This window comes from Quercus robur, chromosome 5 (assembly GCF_932294415.1).
Source record: "Quercus robur chromosome 5, dhQueRobu3.1, whole genome shotgun sequence".
NCBI classification, from domain to species: Eukaryota; Viridiplantae; Streptophyta; class Magnoliopsida; order Fagales; family Fagaceae; genus Quercus; species Quercus robur.
Window position 1 is genome coordinate 77,292,516 of NC_065538.1, and position 18,889 is coordinate 77,311,404.

The 18,889-nt window shown below is 34.7% G+C and overlaps 1 protein-coding gene and 1 pseudogene across 1 annotated transcript; both read right to left on the reverse strand.

The window, feature by feature from the left end:
- Positions 1-8,340: 8,340 nt before the first annotated feature.
- LOC126728746 (uncharacterized) lies at positions 8,341-9,396 on the reverse strand. Its single transcript, XM_050434532.1, has 3 exons — positions 9,158-9,396; positions 8,974-9,079; positions 8,341-8,865 (listed from the first exon to the last, which is right to left on the reverse strand). Exons 1-3 carry the CDS (start codon positions 9,394-9,396, stop codon positions 8,341-8,343), a joined length of 870 nt encoding a protein of 289 aa, XP_050290489.1.
- A 2,380-nt stretch (positions 9,397-11,776) lies between these two features.
- LOC126727200 (cysteine-rich receptor-like protein kinase 25) lies at positions 11,777-18,669 on the reverse strand (annotated as a pseudogene).
- Positions 18,670-18,889: the final 220 nt, after the last annotated feature.

Here is an 18,889-nt window from a genome sequence, read left to right on the forward strand (position 1 = left end):
GACACACCTAAATTCACAAAATGATTAGGTGTTACCCTATGATTGGTGAACTTATTATTATTATTATTATTGTTATTATTATCTATATATATATATATATATATATATATATATATATAACCGAAGCCTTTGCTGGCACCACAATTTTCCACGTCAGCACAATATTTAAAAAATAAAAAATAAAAATAAAAATATTATAACTCCTCAAAACCCTAGCAACCTTACCCATCTCTCAAGTGAAGAAATATAAAGCCATAGAACGATTTAATGCTGGAGAATCCGCACTGTTCCTCGCCGTGGATACTGAAAATATTTTACATGTGATGTACTAATTAACAAGATGGCTCGTCATATCCTAAGTGCAGCTCCAGACGACTGCTCCTACGTTGGAAGGCACAACATGAATATCTTGCATGCACTTGTCCTTCACACGAGTTGTTTTAAGTGCTGCTCAATCCAGCCAACATCTTAAATATTTTTGCACTAACTTATATATCAATCAAAATTGGTGAGTTCAATTAAACAGGTGTGGAAAGATACTGAAAATATTTTACATGTGATGTACTGATTAACAAGATGGCTCGTCATATCCTAAGTGCAGCTCTAGACGACTGCTCCTACGCTGGAAGGCACAGCATGAATGTCTTGCATGCACTTGTCCTTCACTTGTAAGTGCTACTCAATCCAGCCTGCTTCTTAAATATTTTTGCACTAACTTATATATCAATCAAAATTGGTGAGTTCAATTAAACAGGTGTGGACAGAAAATGTTCTCCGCATACAATTGGTGAGTTCAAGATCTACAATGCACGGTATAGATTTTAGCTTATAAAGTTCAGCTTTTGTAAGGTTAGTTTTGTTTATATATTAATTAATACATAGTACTTTGTTCACCATTGAATACTCATATAATCAATTTCTAATTCAGTGTTCAAGAATTAAACTAAAATTCTAACTGCACTATCATAAAATATTATTATTAGTATGAATTTTATGGAGTTGCGGTATTCAGGAATTAAACCAAAATTCTTTTAAATTATCTATAATATTTTGTTGTCCGAAAATTTTCTCTCTTTGATTTTAGTATATTGTGTTTCTTAAACTATAGAGAGATTTTCTTTGGTTTCTGCAGACTCTCTCTCTCCAGATGTAGGAAGCACTAAACGCACAGTATAGCATTCAAGATATACAACTCACGTTAGTTTGTTTATATATTTTGATAGAGAAACATGTTCAATGTGGTATGGCTTAATAATCGCATTAATAGCCAATAGTTAATACCATTTGCAAATTCAATTCATGGAGTTGCAATTTTCATTAAATCATTCTATAGCTTGAAGCACTTGCATTTTAACAAATTGGACATGTTTTTAAAGTCCTTTTATTTCTTTGGGGAAAAAAAAAAGAAAAAAAAAGGGAGAGGATATGTTAAAACTTGGCATCATCAACTTATAAGGGAGGATATGTTCTTAGATGGTAGGAATAGGACAAAATGGTTACACGTTTGTTACGCTTGACTGCCAAAAATTGCTCATAAAGATGTATGCACATGATCTACTTCCCTTTGCTTTTAGTGAAAGATTAAATGCACGCCAATGTTGAGATCAACCACTCTAAAAAAATAGTCTGTGCAATCATAAAATATTATTATTAGTATGAATTTTATGGAGTTGCGGTGTTCAGGAATTAAACCAAAATTCTTTTAAATTATCTATAATATTTTGTCATCCGAAAATTTTCTCTCTTTAATTTTATTATATTGTGTTTCTTAAGCTATAGAGATATTTTCTTCTTTATTTTAAATTTTATGGGATGTAAAGAGATCTTTGATTTCGTGAAATAATTTATACTCTCTCCTTCTTTGATTTGATTTACTTACTATCTTTGGCACTTGCTATCGGCAATTACTCAGGGCCACTCTTATGGACTAAATCAACTTATTCTCCAGTCACCATCATTGATAAATGAGAAATCAAATCAATGTTATAGTTTTTCTATTTGGTTGCTAGGGTTTTTGTTCATGAAATTGCTATTTTCTATTTAAAAATTGCACCTGTAGATCAATATTTATATTTCTTAATTTGGCATTTTGCACCTGTGGCTAAAATTTGTGTGGATCTTTGTAAGTTCAAAAATCTTTTCTCCATTCACCATGGTTTTTCATTGAGTAATTTCTTTCTCTCTTACTCCTCTTGACGAGTTTTGTTTTTGACTAGAAGAAAGCTTTTTTGCTTTGAAGGTCATGCAGCACCTGTCTCATTTTATTTGCCCTCACCACAAGGAAAACATCTAGGTAAGGCAAATAATCTATTTTAAAGTTTGAATGGAAATTACCAAGTACAAGAGGTAAATCTTTAAGGGATGAGCTTAATTGTTTCTTATTTTCAATAATAAATCATATTATTCCAATACCGGGTTTGAGAAATCCAATATGTTCATATCTCTATAGAATAGAGAATAGTAGAAGCCAATTTTATTACAACTACTTAAATTGAGTTGACTTAATTCCGTACAATTACAAAGTATAGCATGAAAGATAATGGAATTAATTGTTGTAATTTTTATTTTCTTTCCATGTTTTGAATTTCCTCTATATTATTATTACAACTGAGCAAAGATTGAGGAAGTAACATTACTACTCTAATTTGAAGTTTAATGCGTCCTTCTCAAGTCATGGTCTTTATTTATATATTTGCAGTTTATATTTCTAACTGTTGATGAGAAATTAAGGCTCAGTTGCACAATATGTGTAAATTCTTCAGAAAGCTACTTTAAATAGTAAGTCAATGTGTCTCTTACATTTGGGTATTAATTAGAATTATTTTCAAATGATTGTACCAATAAAGGTGAATGTGTATAAATTTTGTTTAACTATCCCGTGCATCGCACAGGTTAGCGACTAGTTATTATTATTATTAAGTTCTTGTGTGAGTCCCCTGTGTAAGTGTTCAAATCCTATTACAAAATGACACTTAAGTAAGTTGTGAAATTGGGTATGAGTTTGTGTATGTTCATAGCTTTTTGCTTTTTGAAACAATCTTCTAAAGAGATCCTGGAATTCTTTGTCCACATTTTGATTTTTTTTTTTTTTTTTGGAAAAAAAATATAATTTAGTTGAAACGGTTGTCTTATCATAAATTTTCCTTTCTTTTTTTTCATAATTAAATTGTTATTATAAGTAAGGAAGAGGTATAACTTTAATTCTCTTAATAGAAAAAAAAAAATATATATATATATATATATATATATATATCAGGTAATGTTACTGATTACAATACTCATGGTCCAATATATAGATTTCGTACATAATTTAAGTAACTCGACCAGCTCATGTGTTAGAAGCCTTAGAAATTATTGTACAAGTACTTTGTGTATCTGTTTTGCTAATGTAATTATTGTTTCATTTAAAAAATAAAATAAAATAAAGCCCTAGAGTTTGAATTAAAATGATTTCGTTAGGATTCTACCTAAGTTTTTACATTTAGGGTCTGTTTGGGATCCGCTTATTTTACTAAAACTAAAAACTTTTTACTAAAAGTACGGTAGATAAATATAAATGTAGTTAAAATAGTACAACGAGACTCATGAATAATACCAAAAAGTGCAGTAAGACCCATGAATAATACCAAAATAAGTTGAATAGTAAAATAAGTTAGCAAAACAAACACTTAGGATCCGTTTGGATTGAACTTATTTTTGCTGAAACTGAAAACTGAAAACACTGTAGCAAAATAATTTTTAAATGTGTGAATAGTGTTGTGGGACCCATTTTTAATATTTTTAAATGCGTGAACAGTGCTACTACAGTGTGTGAACAATGATTTTTGTCTCCTGCACAGTAAATTCATGTGATTTTACTGTTCATGCGCTTAAAAAAAAAAAAAAAAACCCCAAAACACTGAACGCATATGCACAAAACACGCAATCCAAATGAGTACTTAGTTGACAAACTTTCAAAGAAGATGCTAAAACTATTAGCATTTGTAGTTTTATCCTATTAGTCTTGCAAACTTTTTTTTTTTTTTCCTTTTTTGAGGAGTCTTGCAAAATTTGTACAAAATTTTGAGTTATAAATTTTGGACTAAAATAAAATCATCAATTAGCATTTTAACAGCCACCACAATGATGGCTTCTATCTCAGACCTTTCTCGGCCTAAACCCAAAGCCAAAACATAGCTCCCAAATGGATTCTCACCTCTCTCACATGTTGGGCTTTGTGGAGCCTAGTTGTGTGTTAATTTGAATGATGACTTGACTCAAAATAATTTTGCGTGGTTTTTAATGGGAAATTTTCTGAGACTTAGTCCATGGAGTGGAGGCTTGGGCCGACAAGCTTAAGCTGTAGTGCTTGTGATGCACCCGGGAAAGATTTTTGGCCCGTTTTGTAGCCTATTGTGAATCCTGTGCACAGGATACAGAAACCGTTGTTTTAGTGATTAGGGTTTTTCTTGATGTATTTTTTGAGAGAGAAAACAAATTGTACTGTCGCACTTGTATTTTTTCCCTGATAATAGTGAAATCTCTGTAACTTCGTGAACGTAGGCAAATTGCTGAACCACGTAAATACTTTCTTGTGTGAGTGATTTTTTTTTTTTTTTGGCGTGTGTTTTCTTTATTTTTGTTTCTCATAGGTTGGAAATTTCGTGCTAATTCCCTACAACTAGTATCAAAGCCAGGTTAGGTTTGAGTGGGAGCAAAGAGGAAGTAGGAAAGGCATCTGGAATACAAAAGTTCGACGGCACAAACTTTGGATTCTGGAGAATGCAAATCGAGGATTATCTTTATGGGAAGAAGTTGCATCTGCCGCTTCTAGGGGAAAAACCTACGACTATGAAAGATGAGGAATGGGCTCTTCTTGACAAACAGGTACTAGGAGCTATCAGGTTAACTTTGTCTAGGTCTATTGCACACAATGTTGTAAAGGAGAAGACCACAGCAGATCTGATGAAGGCTTTGTTTGGTATATATGAAAAGTCGTCAGCAAACAACAAGGTGCATCTAATTAAGAAACTATTCAATCTAAAAATGGCAGAGAACGCATCAGTAGCACAACATCTGAATGAATTTAATACTATCACAAATCAATTATCATCTGTACAAATTGATTTTGATGATGAGATCCATGCACTGATCATTTTGGCTTCTTTACCAAATAGTTGGGAGGCAATGAAGATAGTAGTAAGCAATTCTATAGGAAAAGAAATGCTAAAGTACAATGACATATGAGATTTAATTCTGGTTGAGGAGAGTCGCAGAAGAGATGCAGGTGAAACCTTAGGATCTGGTTCTACCCTAAACCTTGAGACAAGAGGCAGAGGTAATGATAGAAATTCTAATTAAGGCAGATCAAAATCTAAAAATTTTAATCGGAATAGAAGTAAATCTAGATCAGGCCAACAAGTACAATGCTGGAACTGTGGGAAAATAGGTCACTTTAGGAGGCAATGCAAAATTCCTAAGAATAAGAATGAAGATGATTCTGCTAATGCTGTAATAGAAGAGGTACATGATGCATTATTTCTTACAGTAGACAGTCCACTTGATGATTTGGTTTTAGACTTAGGAGCTTCATTTTATACCACTTCACACCGAGAAATCATACAGAATTATGTTGCAAGTGATTTTAGTAAGGTGTATTTGGCTAATGGTGCAGCTTTGGATGTTGTGGGTATGGAAGACGTCCTGATATTGTTGCCCAATTGGTCTATTTGGTTACTGGAGAAGGTTCAACATATTCCTGACCTGAGGAGGAATCTAATTTCTGTTGGACAACTTGATGATGAAGGGCATGCAATACTATTTGTTGGTGGTATATGGAAGGTTAAAAAGAGAGCCAGAGTATTGGCTCATGGAAAGAAGATTGGTACTCTATATATGGCCTCAAGTCCAAGAGACACAATTGCAATTGCTGAAGCAAGTATTGATACAAGCCTATGGCATCGTAGTCTTGGTCACATGAGTGAGAAAGGAACGAAGATGCTGCTATCAAAAGGGAAACTACTAGAATTGAAGTTCGTTGATTTTGACATGTGTGAAAGCTGCATCCTAGGAAAGTAGAAAAATGTGAACTTCTTGAAAACTGGTAGAACACCGAAGGCTAAAAAATTGGAGTTAGTACACACTGATTTGTGGGGGCCTTCTCCAGTTGCATCCCTTGGAGGTTCAAGGTATTACATCACTTTCATTGATGACTCAAGCAGAAAGGTATGAGTTTATTTTCTGAAAAATGAATCTGATGTATTTGAAACTTTTAAGAAATGAAATGTCATGGTTGAGATAGAAACAGGTTTGAAAGTAAAATGTTTGAGGTCAGATAATGGAGGAGAGTACATAGATGGAGGGTTAAGTGAGTATTGTGCTACACAAGGAATTAGGATGGAGAAGACCATTCCTGGGACACCACAGCAGAATGGTGTGGCTGAGTGTATGAACAGAACTCTCAATAAGCGTGCTAGGAATATGAGGTTGTATGTTGGACTACCAAAAACTTTCTAGGCTAATGCTGTTATCACTGCAGCTTACCTGATAAACCGAGGACCATCAGTTCCCATGAAGTTCAAACTTCCTAAGGTAGTTTGGAGCGGTAAAGAGGTAAATTTTTCCCATTTAAAAGTTTTTGGTTGTGTTTCTTATGTTCATATTGATTATGATGCTCATAATAAACCTAATGCAAAGTCTAAAATATAGTTTTTCATTGGCTTTGGTGATGAGAAATTTGGCTATAGGTTTTAGGATGACCAAAACAGGAAAATCATCAAAAGTAGAAATGTGATATTTAATGAACTAGTTATGTATAAGGACAGGTCAACTGTAGTGCCAAACATTATAGAGATAGATTAAAATAAATTTGAGTTTGTCAACTTAAATGAATTGATTGAAAGTATTGTCCAAAAAATGGGTGAAGAAGATAAGGAGAATGTAGATTCACAGGTAGATCAAAGTACACCTGTAGCTGAAGTCCGTAGATCTTCCAAAACCATTAGACCTCCATAGTGTTATTCACCTGCTCTAAATTATCTCCTATTGACTGATGGTGGTGAGCCAAAATGTTATGATGAAGCCTTGCAGGATGAAAATTCAAGCAAGTGGGAGTTAGCCATAAAGGAAGAGATGGATTTCTTATTGTGGAATCAGACATGGGAATTGACTGAATTACTAGTAGGAAAGAAGGCTTTGCACAACAAGTGGGTATATAGAATAAAGAATGAGCATGATGGTAGCAAGCGTTACAAGGCCAGATTAGTTGTCAAAGGGTTCCAATAGAAGAAAGGCATTGATAACTCAGAAATATTTTCTCCAGTTATGAAGATGTCAACAATCAAACTAGTATTGGGAATGGTGGTTGCAGAAAATTTACATCTTGAGCAGTTAGATGTGAAGACGGCATTCCTTCATGGTGACTTGGAGGAAGACATTTACATGATTCAGCTAGAAGGGGTTCATTGTTCAGGGACAAGAGAATCTAGTCCGCAAATCGAGAAAGATCATGTATGGCCTAAAACAAACTTCAAGACAATGGCACAAGAAATTTGACAATTTTATGCATAGAATTGGGTTCAAGAGATGTGAAGCTAATCACTGTTGCTATGTTAAGTTCTTTGGTAATTCTTACATCATTTTACTATTGTATATGGATGATATGCTCATTATAGGGTCTAGCATTGAGGAGATTAATAATCTAAAGAAACAATTGTCAAAACAGTTTGTAATGAAAGATTTGGGAGCTGCTCATGCCAGCTTAAGCTTTGTCACCTCATCTTTGACAACATTAGAATGCTCTCTGGATGAGTGCCAAAAAGGTTGTTTTTTAGGGGTAACAGATGGATTGACATTCAAATGGTGACGAATGAAACTTGGGTCCACCCCCAGGGCTTCATAAGCATTCCATGCGAATACATCTACGTTTTTTCTCAGGAATTCGATTAGATTTTTTCTCTCTTAGAGAGGCAGTTGGGAGCCAATCTGAAAGAACTTCTCCGAATCATCACCAACAACAACCTTTTCTAGATCTTCGCATTTTTCTTCCTCGGTTGATCCATTATCAAGCAATACCGGAGTTCTTGATTGCTATAAGTTCCTTTCAATAGAGGCCGAGGACTCCACATTGGGCCTATGTAAGATGGCAACCACCATGCACTACCTAGCCATGGATTGATTCCTTACAATCTCTTTAACTTGGCCGTTGGATGGATACTTCACCTTCTGGTGGAGGGTAGAAGAAACGGCTTCTAAAGCATGAAGCAAAGGCCTGGCCATAATAGCCATATAAGGTGAATAAGCATCCACCACAATGAAGTCTACTTCCACAACATCTGAACCGGTCTGTATGGGCAGTCTAATCTAACCTCTTGGAGTAACTGTCTTCCCCTCGAAACTTACTAGTGGGGAGTCGTACGCTGTTAGGTCCTTGGGTTTCAAATTCAGTCCTTTGTATAGATCGAGGTACATTATCTCGATAGCACTTCCCTGATCTACCAACAGTCTTTTCACATCGTACCCCCCTGTCTTGAGTGTGACCACCAAAGCATCGTCATGAGGTTGGATAGTTCCGATCTTATCATTGGCCAAGAAGCCCAGGACTAACGGAGCCTCTATTCTGGCTCTTTTTGGTTCTGAATTGCTGTCTTCGGTTGATAGCCGAGCCACAGACATTACTCGAGAAGGACAGGAACCGGTCCTACCGGGGACAGCGAAGATGACATTGATCGTTCCCAGAGGAGGTCTTGAAGAAGAATCTCTTCGAGGATCCAAACCTGACTGCCCCACTTGGCCACTAGAATGGTGCAGCAGCTGCTTCAATTTCCCTTCTCGGACCAGCTGGGCTAAATGGTCCCACAGATTCCTGCAGTCTTCCGTAGTATGCCCCTAGTCCTGATGATATTAGCAATAAAGGTTCTGGTTGCGTTTCAAGGGGTTTCCGGCCATTTTGTTTGGCCATTTGAAGAATGGTTCGTTCTTAATCTTCTCTAGAACCTGATGCACCGATTCTCGGAATACTGCATTAACGATCTGGGTGTTGGTAGACCTTGATTGTCCAGTAAAATCTCTCCGGGGTTGGTTGTTATTTAATCGGTCTGACCTGAAATCCATCATCTCCTAAGGGATAACCTTAGCCTTTCCTTTACCTAGTTATTGATCTTCCTTAACCCTTTTATACTTGTCAATACGATCCATAAGCTGGCGCAGGCTGGTGACTGGTTTTCCTGTTAAGGACTTCCTTAAACCATGCTCGACTGGGAGGCCACTCTTGAAGGTACTAATGACGACGTCCTCAAAGTTACCCTCTATCTCATTGTACATCTCACAATGCTTCTGTCCAAGTATGTTTTCAGGGTCTCCCCTTCTCGCATAGACAAAGATAGTAGGGAGTCTAAGGGCTGAGGGACCCTGGTACATGTGATAAAACGGGAGCCAAACGCCTGAGTGAGCTCCTTGAAGGAATTTATTGAACCTGTCCTCAGGCTGTCAAACCATCTCATCGTCACGGGTCCTAAACTAGATGGGAACACTTTGCACGTCAAGGCTTCGTCCTTAGAATAAACAGTCATTCTCTGATTGAAATGGCTCACATGCTCCACTGGGTCTGTTCACCCATTATAGATGGTGAATGTTGGCTGATGGAAACTCCGAGGAAGAGCTACCCTTTCGATCTTACGCGTGAATGGTGACTTGGGAATCTAGTTCAAAGCTTTGCTCATCGCATCATTTCCCAATCCTTTGTGAATGAGGCTTTTGCATCGGCGTTCACTATGATGCTCCTTTTCATATGAGAAGGATTCACTTGGGGGAGTCCTTGATCTATGTCGATAATCGCTATCTTTCTTATCATCAGAGGAGGAATCAGACGGGGTGAGAGTTTGTTTTCGTTGTGCATGGCATAACTTCTTCTTAAGCTAGTCGATTTCCCTCTGCATGGCTTTATTGTGCTGTTCTTGAGAGACGTGACTCCCAACTTGAGAGTGGCTTTTGCTTGTGTGCGTAACGTGCACGTTGCCCTCTTGATCTCTCCTATGCTCAAGGTTGGTGAAAGGATTTTCACATTGAGATGCTATGGATTCTGCCTAATGTGAGCCTGAATTTGCCATAGTTGACCTTTGTTTTCACTATCACACAAGTTCTTCCCACAGACGGCGCCAATTGTAGAGTCCCGATTTGTGGCCAAAACCCAAAGTGTATGAGATCTTGGCCCAATGAGCCCAATACAATAAATTCGTAGAGAGTGAACTAGGACCTAATGAGTTGAACAACGGCTAGTATTTAATTAAATGACAATCAAGCACAAATAAGAGGTATTGATATCAATGGACTCTTAGTCCGAAGAGGTCACAATTATATATATATATATATATATATATTGATCACATTTGGATACAAAGACAATTTAGATTGTTACAGTATCCCCTCTTTATTTTTCCAATTTTCCTATCATGAAGAGTCTTTCACCCTAATATATCCTCCTTTGCACCATCTTCACCATACACCTGTTGATCATCCGAACCCTTACTTGAGTACCTGTCTCATCAGACACTCCTTCTGGTTTTTTATGAGTTATGGTAGCCAAGGTAGTACTGCTCAAAGGTCTTTTTCACATAAATGCGGCCAGAAAAGTAGCTGCAGTGCATTTAATGCGGTAGTGGCAGCTTTCCCTTAGATATTTATAGGTTTCCTTCCTTCTCATATGTTCATGAGGCATGTCTCTATCATTGGAGCTTCTTGGAGGATTATGCTAACTGATGGAGTACATATTGTGAACTATATTCATCATATCCGAGGAGGAGTTCCTCCTTGGACAACCTTTCACTTGTTCCCCACCTTTGAGACTTTAATTGGGAACAATTAACAACTATTTGCTCTCCCTCAGACTTATCAATGTCTTCAAACAAGGCCCAAGGCCCAATATACTATTTTGGGCCCTCGTCCCTACAATAGTGTAAATACATTTGTTTTTATGTACTAATTATTTGTAGTTGGTGCACTTATTAGTTATGTAAAATGAATTTTTTTTATTTGATTTATATAAGAAACAATTAATTTTGAAATATGACATTTTTATTTAAAATGAGTTGTTTTGGCAACAATTGAATAAGAGCAAGGCAAAAGATAAAATCAAATTTACTTGCATGTAATCAAATTATATATAAAAGATCCTTGTTAGGGAATGTGGTTGGGGATATTCAACATTTGATTCGTAATTTACTGTGGGTAAGGATTGACTGTGTTACAAGAGGCGTGAATCGAGTTGCTCATGTATTAGCCCAATTTGCTAGGAATATTACTAAGGGTATGTTTTGGATGGAAGATGTCCCTCCAATAGCTAGAGAAGCTTTGTACCAAGATGCTAATTTTGTTGATTAAATGAATGATATGCTTTTGTTTCAAAAAAAAAAAAAAAAGCGTAAATTAGTGAAAATAATTAAATATTTTTCAATTCACTTAAACAATTGGTTTATATTCTTGATTATCCTCTTATCGTAAATAATACAAGAATCCAACATGTGATTCCCATATAGGACTTGACTGAAGAAAATAGCACTCACAAATCATGAGTTTTTTATTTATTTATTTTTTTTATTTTTTTTTTTCATTTAATTTTTTTGAAATTTGGAAGGAAGGAATCGTACAACACAAAAACTGAAGAGAATGGTTGGTGCCAATAGGGCTAGAAGCATATTCCTGTGAGATCTATTCCTTTATTGTGGGAAACGGTACTGAGTATTTTTTGTTAAATCCAAATTCCAGACTGTCCAAATCATCCTGCAGGCCCATCAATGAGATATGTCCAAAGTCTCATGTTTATTTTGTCCAAAGGTCCCTTAGTTCATAACTCCCTTCTCAGAAAATCACCCCAAAAAATCACCTTTATTTGCTCAATTAACTGGACCTTCCTTCCCAATACGTATCCTATTCCTATTTTATAGAATTTTTAGTCTACAATATTTAGTTCACCATTATGCAAGACCTAATGCCAATCTTATACAGTTGAACGCGTTCATTGTGGTACAATACTAGAAAAACTAAGCTCATTTACAGAGAATTCATCCATCTGAATGAATTTAGCCACAGAAAATGCGGGGTGTCTTGGTTTAGGAAGGGCTATTGATTCATTTTCTAGCAATGCTACCACAGTTGACATGTTGGGTCTATCTTGTGGATCTTCCTGCACGCACAAAAGTCCGATATGTATGCACCTTACAATTTCTAATGTCGAACATGATTCCATCAAGAAGTTGTCCACAAACTCCAACACTTTGTCTTCACACCATAGTCTCCATGCCTATCAATTTAGATTTCGAATGGAGTTATATTTCACATATGCAGTCCATATTGCAATGTCTAATTCTAATTCAAGGAGACAAAAGTTAACATACATATGCAAGGAGTGTTTGGGCATGTTCTGTAAGGTAAAAGCCACTATTCTTTTTCCTACTAATAATCTCAAGTAAGATTACACCAAAGCTGAATACATCTGACTTCACAGAGAACACTCCTTCCATTGCATATTCTGGAGCCATATACCCGCTATTTGTATACAAACATTATTATTATTATTATTATTAGTATTAAAACAAAAAATAAGAGAAAGATATAGGAAGAAGTGGCTTACTATGTTCCAACAATTCTTTTGGTGTTTGCTATATTTTGTTTTTCATAAAAGATCCTCGCCATTCCAAAATCTGATATTTTGGCAACCATGTCATGGTCCAACAACACATTGCTAGGCTTCAAGTCCCTATGAATGATTTTAAGGCGGGAGTCCTCATGAAGATATAGAAGTCCTCTAGCAATCCCGCTAATAATGTTATAGCAAGTCTTCCAATCAAGTAATGGGCGCCTTTTTGAATCTGAAATTTAATATTAATGTTAAGTAATGACATCATGCATAAGTGTGAATTGTATAAATTTACAAGCAATCCAAAATATTATCAAGCTTATGAAACAGAATGTAGGAAGAAACAAACCAAAAATAAAAATATCAAGGCTTTTGTTGGGCATGAACTCGTATACAAGCAGCTTTTCCTCTCCCTCTATGCCAAATCCCAATAACCTCACAAGATTTCTGTGCTGAAGTTTTGCAATAAGTATGATCTCATTTTTGAATTCCTCTAAGCCTTGCAATGACTTTGTTGAGAACCTTTTGACTGCTACTTCCTTCCCGTCAAGTAGCACACCCTGAATGAAATAACCTCCAAACAGCAAATTTAGGACCATGTTGTTAGTCGGTGTGGGACTATCATGGTAGGAAGGCAAACTGGGAGTTCGCAAAGGTTGCATAGGTCTAGACAAGGCAAAGATTTTGTAAGTTGCTAGCTATGTAATTGTTCCTCTAATAGTGATTTTTGACAGGATTGATTTTTTCCTAGTAGTGGTTTTTCATTTGAAAGGTTTCCCTTCAGTATTTTTATTATTTGCCAATATTGTGTGCATGATTAATTGTTTAAATTCATTATTCTTGCATTGTTAATTACTTAGGTGTTTAAAGTATATTTTTCAGTACGTAAGGAAATGGTGAGATTAATATTGAGGATGTGTCCAACGCTTAGACTGGCTCTAGAATAGTTTACTTCGTATAATTTGTAAAATCACCACTTCAAAAGATTTTAAATTTTTCTAAAAAAAATTATATTTATATGCAGTAAATTTTCTATGTATGCTTATTTTGAGTTATATAAAAAAAAAAAAAAAAAAAAAAAATGCAAGAAATGAGTTTCGATTATATATACCTTGTAAACTTTTCCAAATCCACCTTCACCAATCTTGTTTTCATCTGAGAATTTGTTTGTGGCGGCTTCAATTGTCACAAAATCAAATTGCAAGGATTCTACAGCTAAATCAGCTGATATTTCACTTGCAGCTAAACATCCAAAAATAAACAAACATAAGAGAGATAACATTACAGAGATCAATGTTTGCAGATATGATGAGGTGAGAGTTTTTAGATAATCAATATATTCTTTATCATTTTCAGACAAATTACCAACCATCCTAGAAGTTTAACCTACAAATAGAGAGGAATTTACTATTTCTAATTTGTAGTATAGTTTTTCAAGTGCCGCTTAACACGTCCATATTGAAAGGATTCCTTCACGTATAATATTGAAAATGAGGAGATTGTGTTATGATCGTATGAACACAAAAGCACTTGCATGAGCATACCATGATAATTAAGCAAACCGTCAGATTGCTTGGGACTCTCTTTATTTATAGCATCAGACTTCTTTCTCGCTCTCCTCCGGAGGAAACAGTAGGCCAGAATGACTAGCACCACAGAGGCAGCAATTGTAACAACAATGGCGATAATAATTACCGGTGAGATTTTGCCTTTTCCTGGAAAAAAAATTTCATGTTTTATTGACAACAGGTAATAGTCAGTTACAAGAAGTGCTGCCTAATAAATAAATTACGTCTGATCAGTATAGATGAGATTGAAAGTACCATTAGAACATATTGGCTAGGCTGGTATACTTGAGTCTTAGATTAGTTACTCACTTTTTTTTTTTTTTTTTTCCTTTTCTTTTTTATACAAAATAGACATTCTATTTTAGTTTAATCTATGTGTATATGTGTGTGAAACTCCCTCTTAGAGACTTTAACTCCAGTCCTTACCCACCCCACTCACTTCTAATTCTAATATTTATCGAAGTTAGTGAGCCTCACACACTACTCAACTAAAGAGACTCGCACTCACAAAGCACACAAAGTGAAAGAGAACGAAGAGGAAAGAGGTAGAGAACACTTCATGTCTTTTATTTAAATTCTTTCATTGTTGCATACAAATTGATGAAGGAATGGCTTTATAGCCTCCATGCACTCTCTTAACCATCATTATTTATTGCATAACATCAAAAATCTCCAAGATGTGTTTACTTCATAAACTCCCCACATTCATAATTTTCCACATAACTTCAAGAAAGTCTTTCGTATGCATTCATTCAAATATTATTTAATATACAAAAAAATCATAATAAAAAATGAAAAAAAATAATTAAACAAGTTTAACATCTAATGTCCCCCATTAAACTTGTTTTTCTAGTCAAGTTTAGAAAGGTTTGTAGATCGTAAAATACATCAAACATGATTGGTTTGGTAATTATATGATGTTGCGGAAGTCTGAAGAAAAAACACACGGTGCTCTCTTTGATAGACAGAAACTAAACTAATAAACCTCAAATCTACGAGAGATTCCTTGAATCCACAAGGTGATAAAACTAGAACGTACCAGAGAAGAAAATTGACAAAAAGTCTATGTTTATTAATAATAGTTTGAAAACTAAATTGCCTTTGGAGGCTACAATGCGTTTAAATAGTAAAAGAAAACCTAAAGCGGCTAGGAAACCCTAAGGCAGATAAGAAAGCATATAAAACCCTAATTTGACTAAACAACATTAAAAGTACCTAAAACAAGGAAATAAATAACCTAAACCTAAAATAACAAAAAATATATAAAAATTACAGAAATTAATTTGAATATTCTATCCGTCATCATTATATCTACAACCTGATCATATTACTTCATGATCTCAAGTTCAAGTTCCTTTCTTGTATTATATTGTCTTGAATCATTGTGAGTGATTCAATCATGAAAGAATGGATTTTATGCATGAAGTAGTGTTGACTTGTTGTGCATAAAAATCTTTGTCGATTTTGCTTGCGGTATATGCAACTCCTTTAATAAACTTCTAATGCAAATCGCATGACAGAAACTAGAAGTAGCATAAATGTATTTAGCTTCCCAAGTGCAACGTCACAATCAGTTGCTTCTTAATAGTCCATGTAAAAGCAATATCACCCATGTAGAATACAAAACCAACGGTAATCTTTTTATCTTCCATATCTCTATCCCAATTGCTATCACTACAGCGAGCAAATTTAAACTCTTTAGAAAGGTGTACAATAATCCAAAATCACGATTTCATTTGGAAATCGTTAATACACACAATCCAAAAAATAACTCAAATGATTTTCAAGTTGGAAGTCGTGACTTCAAGTCATGGTTTCAAAATTTTTTTTAAGATATATTTAAAACTGTGTAAAACAATTTGTGTGGAATAAGTATTTTCCTTTTTTATATTTTGAGTTTTGGGTTGTACATGTCTTTTGTGGTCTGCGTCATGTACAATGAGTTTTGATCAAATTATATCTGTTGGAAGACTACAATTCGACTCTCTACAACCACTCTAAAAACAGGTTTGCAAGACGTGATGTCAAATACTATAAAAGATTTGAGAGTGTCTTCTTTATCACCAATTAGTTTTGAGATAAAATGACACAGCTCACAGTCCGACAATATCTTTTGTTCATCAAAAAATTAAACTTAAATAAAGATTTATAAAGTAAGCCATGAAAATAGAAGTACCATAAGTAGGATCAAAGCAATTAAGTTCAGGTTAGAAATATATCATCGTAAACTGATAACAAAATCTATGACCCACACCTGATTTTTTTAGGGATGGGTCAACTTAATATCATTATTTTTTTTTTCTTTTTCACAAGGCAAAAAACTATTTAAAAAAAAATTAGTAATGCATTGGTTTTTGTCGAGTTAATGGATTGAATTATTAAATGCACACCCATATCAATAGCAAATAATAATAGAGAAAAGGAAAAATCAATGAAAGCCCAAAACATAACATCACTTAATATCCCTTAAAAAAACACATTTAATAAAATAAAATAATTAATATTAACGAAGAAAGGTGAAAGTGACGCACAGCATATACAAAACACACAATACCACAATAGTTAAGGGTCTATTTGGTAGCAGCGTTTAAGTATTATTGTTCAAAATGATATGAAAATTGTAATTTAAAAAGTATTGTGAAAATATGTGTTTGACATACTCATAATGTAAAAAAAAAAAATAATAATAATATAATATTTCAAATAACATATTTTAAAATATAAAAAAATATAATTGTGTGTTTGATATGAGGGTTTTTTCTTTATAAAATAAAAAAATAAAAAAATAGTGAGTAATTCTGAAATGAACAGTACATTTAGAACTATTTTCCTGTTCACTCTCTCTTTATTTTCTCTTGGCAAATAACCTAAAAGATTCTCCTTCTTTTCGTCTCTCTCAGTGCTCTTCGGCCCTCTCAACCCCAGGTCCCAGCATCTTGATGAGTTACTTTTGTTTCTGAAAAACGCATAAATCTCAGGATTTTTGTAAAAGAGGGACAAGTGGTAGGAGCCGACAAAACAAAATTCATAGACACGAAATCACTTAAAAAGTTTGACTATAATAACTGCAAACTTCAATTAAAAATTAATTATTAAGTTATATATTTTTTATATTCTTAATTTATATGTCAAATTTTGTTCAAATTGAATATTATTTACTATTTCATCCATAAATCTATATTTTATGCATAATTTAAAACTACAAAAATCGAAAATCTAAATTGATAACATAATTATTGATCTTGAATCTTCTTTAAATTCTATAAGTATAAAGGATATAATTAGAAATTTCTATTTAAATCTTAATTTATCAAATTTCAAATTTAATAAAAAAAATACCAAATGAAAAGCAATTTACAAACTTTTATCATAAAAATAAATAAATAAATAAAGTTAATATGAACTACTAGTCTAATAAGTAATAAGCAATAATCAAGAATGAAAAGCAGTCTCTGATCAAAGAAAAATAATAATAACAATAAATTTAATTTAATTTAATTTAAAAAAGAAAAATGAACGAGAAGCAGTAAATTGGAATTGCTTCAGTTTACCTTTTGCTCCTCTGACGGAACCTGGAGGTGGAGGTTGAAGCCTTGGAGATGGAGGTTGAGGTCCAGGTGGCATGGGTGCTATCGCTGCCATTGTGTAAAACGTGTACAATTCATACCTGATATTGCAACTGGGAAAAACAACTCTGCCCCCTTGCTTTCCACTACAACACCAAGGAAGAAGTTTTATAGCGTCCCGAAGACAATCATTGCAAACGGTGCTGGACAGGTCCGGTGTGCACTGTACAAGGCTGTACAGTGTTTGGAACGCAGAGATATTCACTTCCTTGGTCCCAAACTTCTTAATACCAATTGGAACTTCCGAGGTTTCCTTTGCTAACTCAATCAACAACTCAATCATCGATGCGTTCAGTAACTGATTAAACTTATCCTGATCCGTCACATTCTGCGTGTTCAACAAGCCGAACATCGGTCTTTCGTCGACGGTGGAAAAGAAAGACCAGTTGGAGTAGCGTAAAACGCACTTATCGTACCATGTGATAGCGATTTTTCTCTTGAGCACTTGCTGGTTAGCTCTTTCACTCCTGCTTCGACGCAATCACGGCAGACTTGACGGGTGACATCACCGCGACAGTCGAAGAGGCCGTAGACGGGGTCGGAGGTGTCTGGGCCACTGTTGGTGAAGAAGAATTCGATGTTGGCGTTGGAGGAGAAAGAAGAAAGGAGGGACTTTAGATTGGATTGGTAGATGCTATTATTGGCGGTGTAAGTGGAGTTTTCACATACGGTGTTGAGAAGAACAGGGTCAGCAGCATGAGCGGTAAGGCTGAGGAAGCTAAGCATGGAAAGGAAGATGATCGGAAGAGAGAAAGGATTGAAAGGAAGTCATTTTGATGAATCAAACTCTTCCTCTCCGCTATTATGTAAAGAGCTTCTGTAGTGTTCGTACTACATGTTCTGGGATTCAGATGTTTAGGGGATAGGTATGATGAGCGGTGAGGATGTACAGTTCTGCCTTTTATGATGAGAGGACTGCTCCACGCAAGTTAACAAGTCTAAATGCCAATGTGTTATGGCCTGACTTTTCAACTTTCTTTTTTAACCTGCATATTAAATATAGTTTAAATAGGATGTTATTTATTATTTAATTAATAAATTTATTTTTTATATAAAATTTTATATTATAAAAAATTAAAATTTTA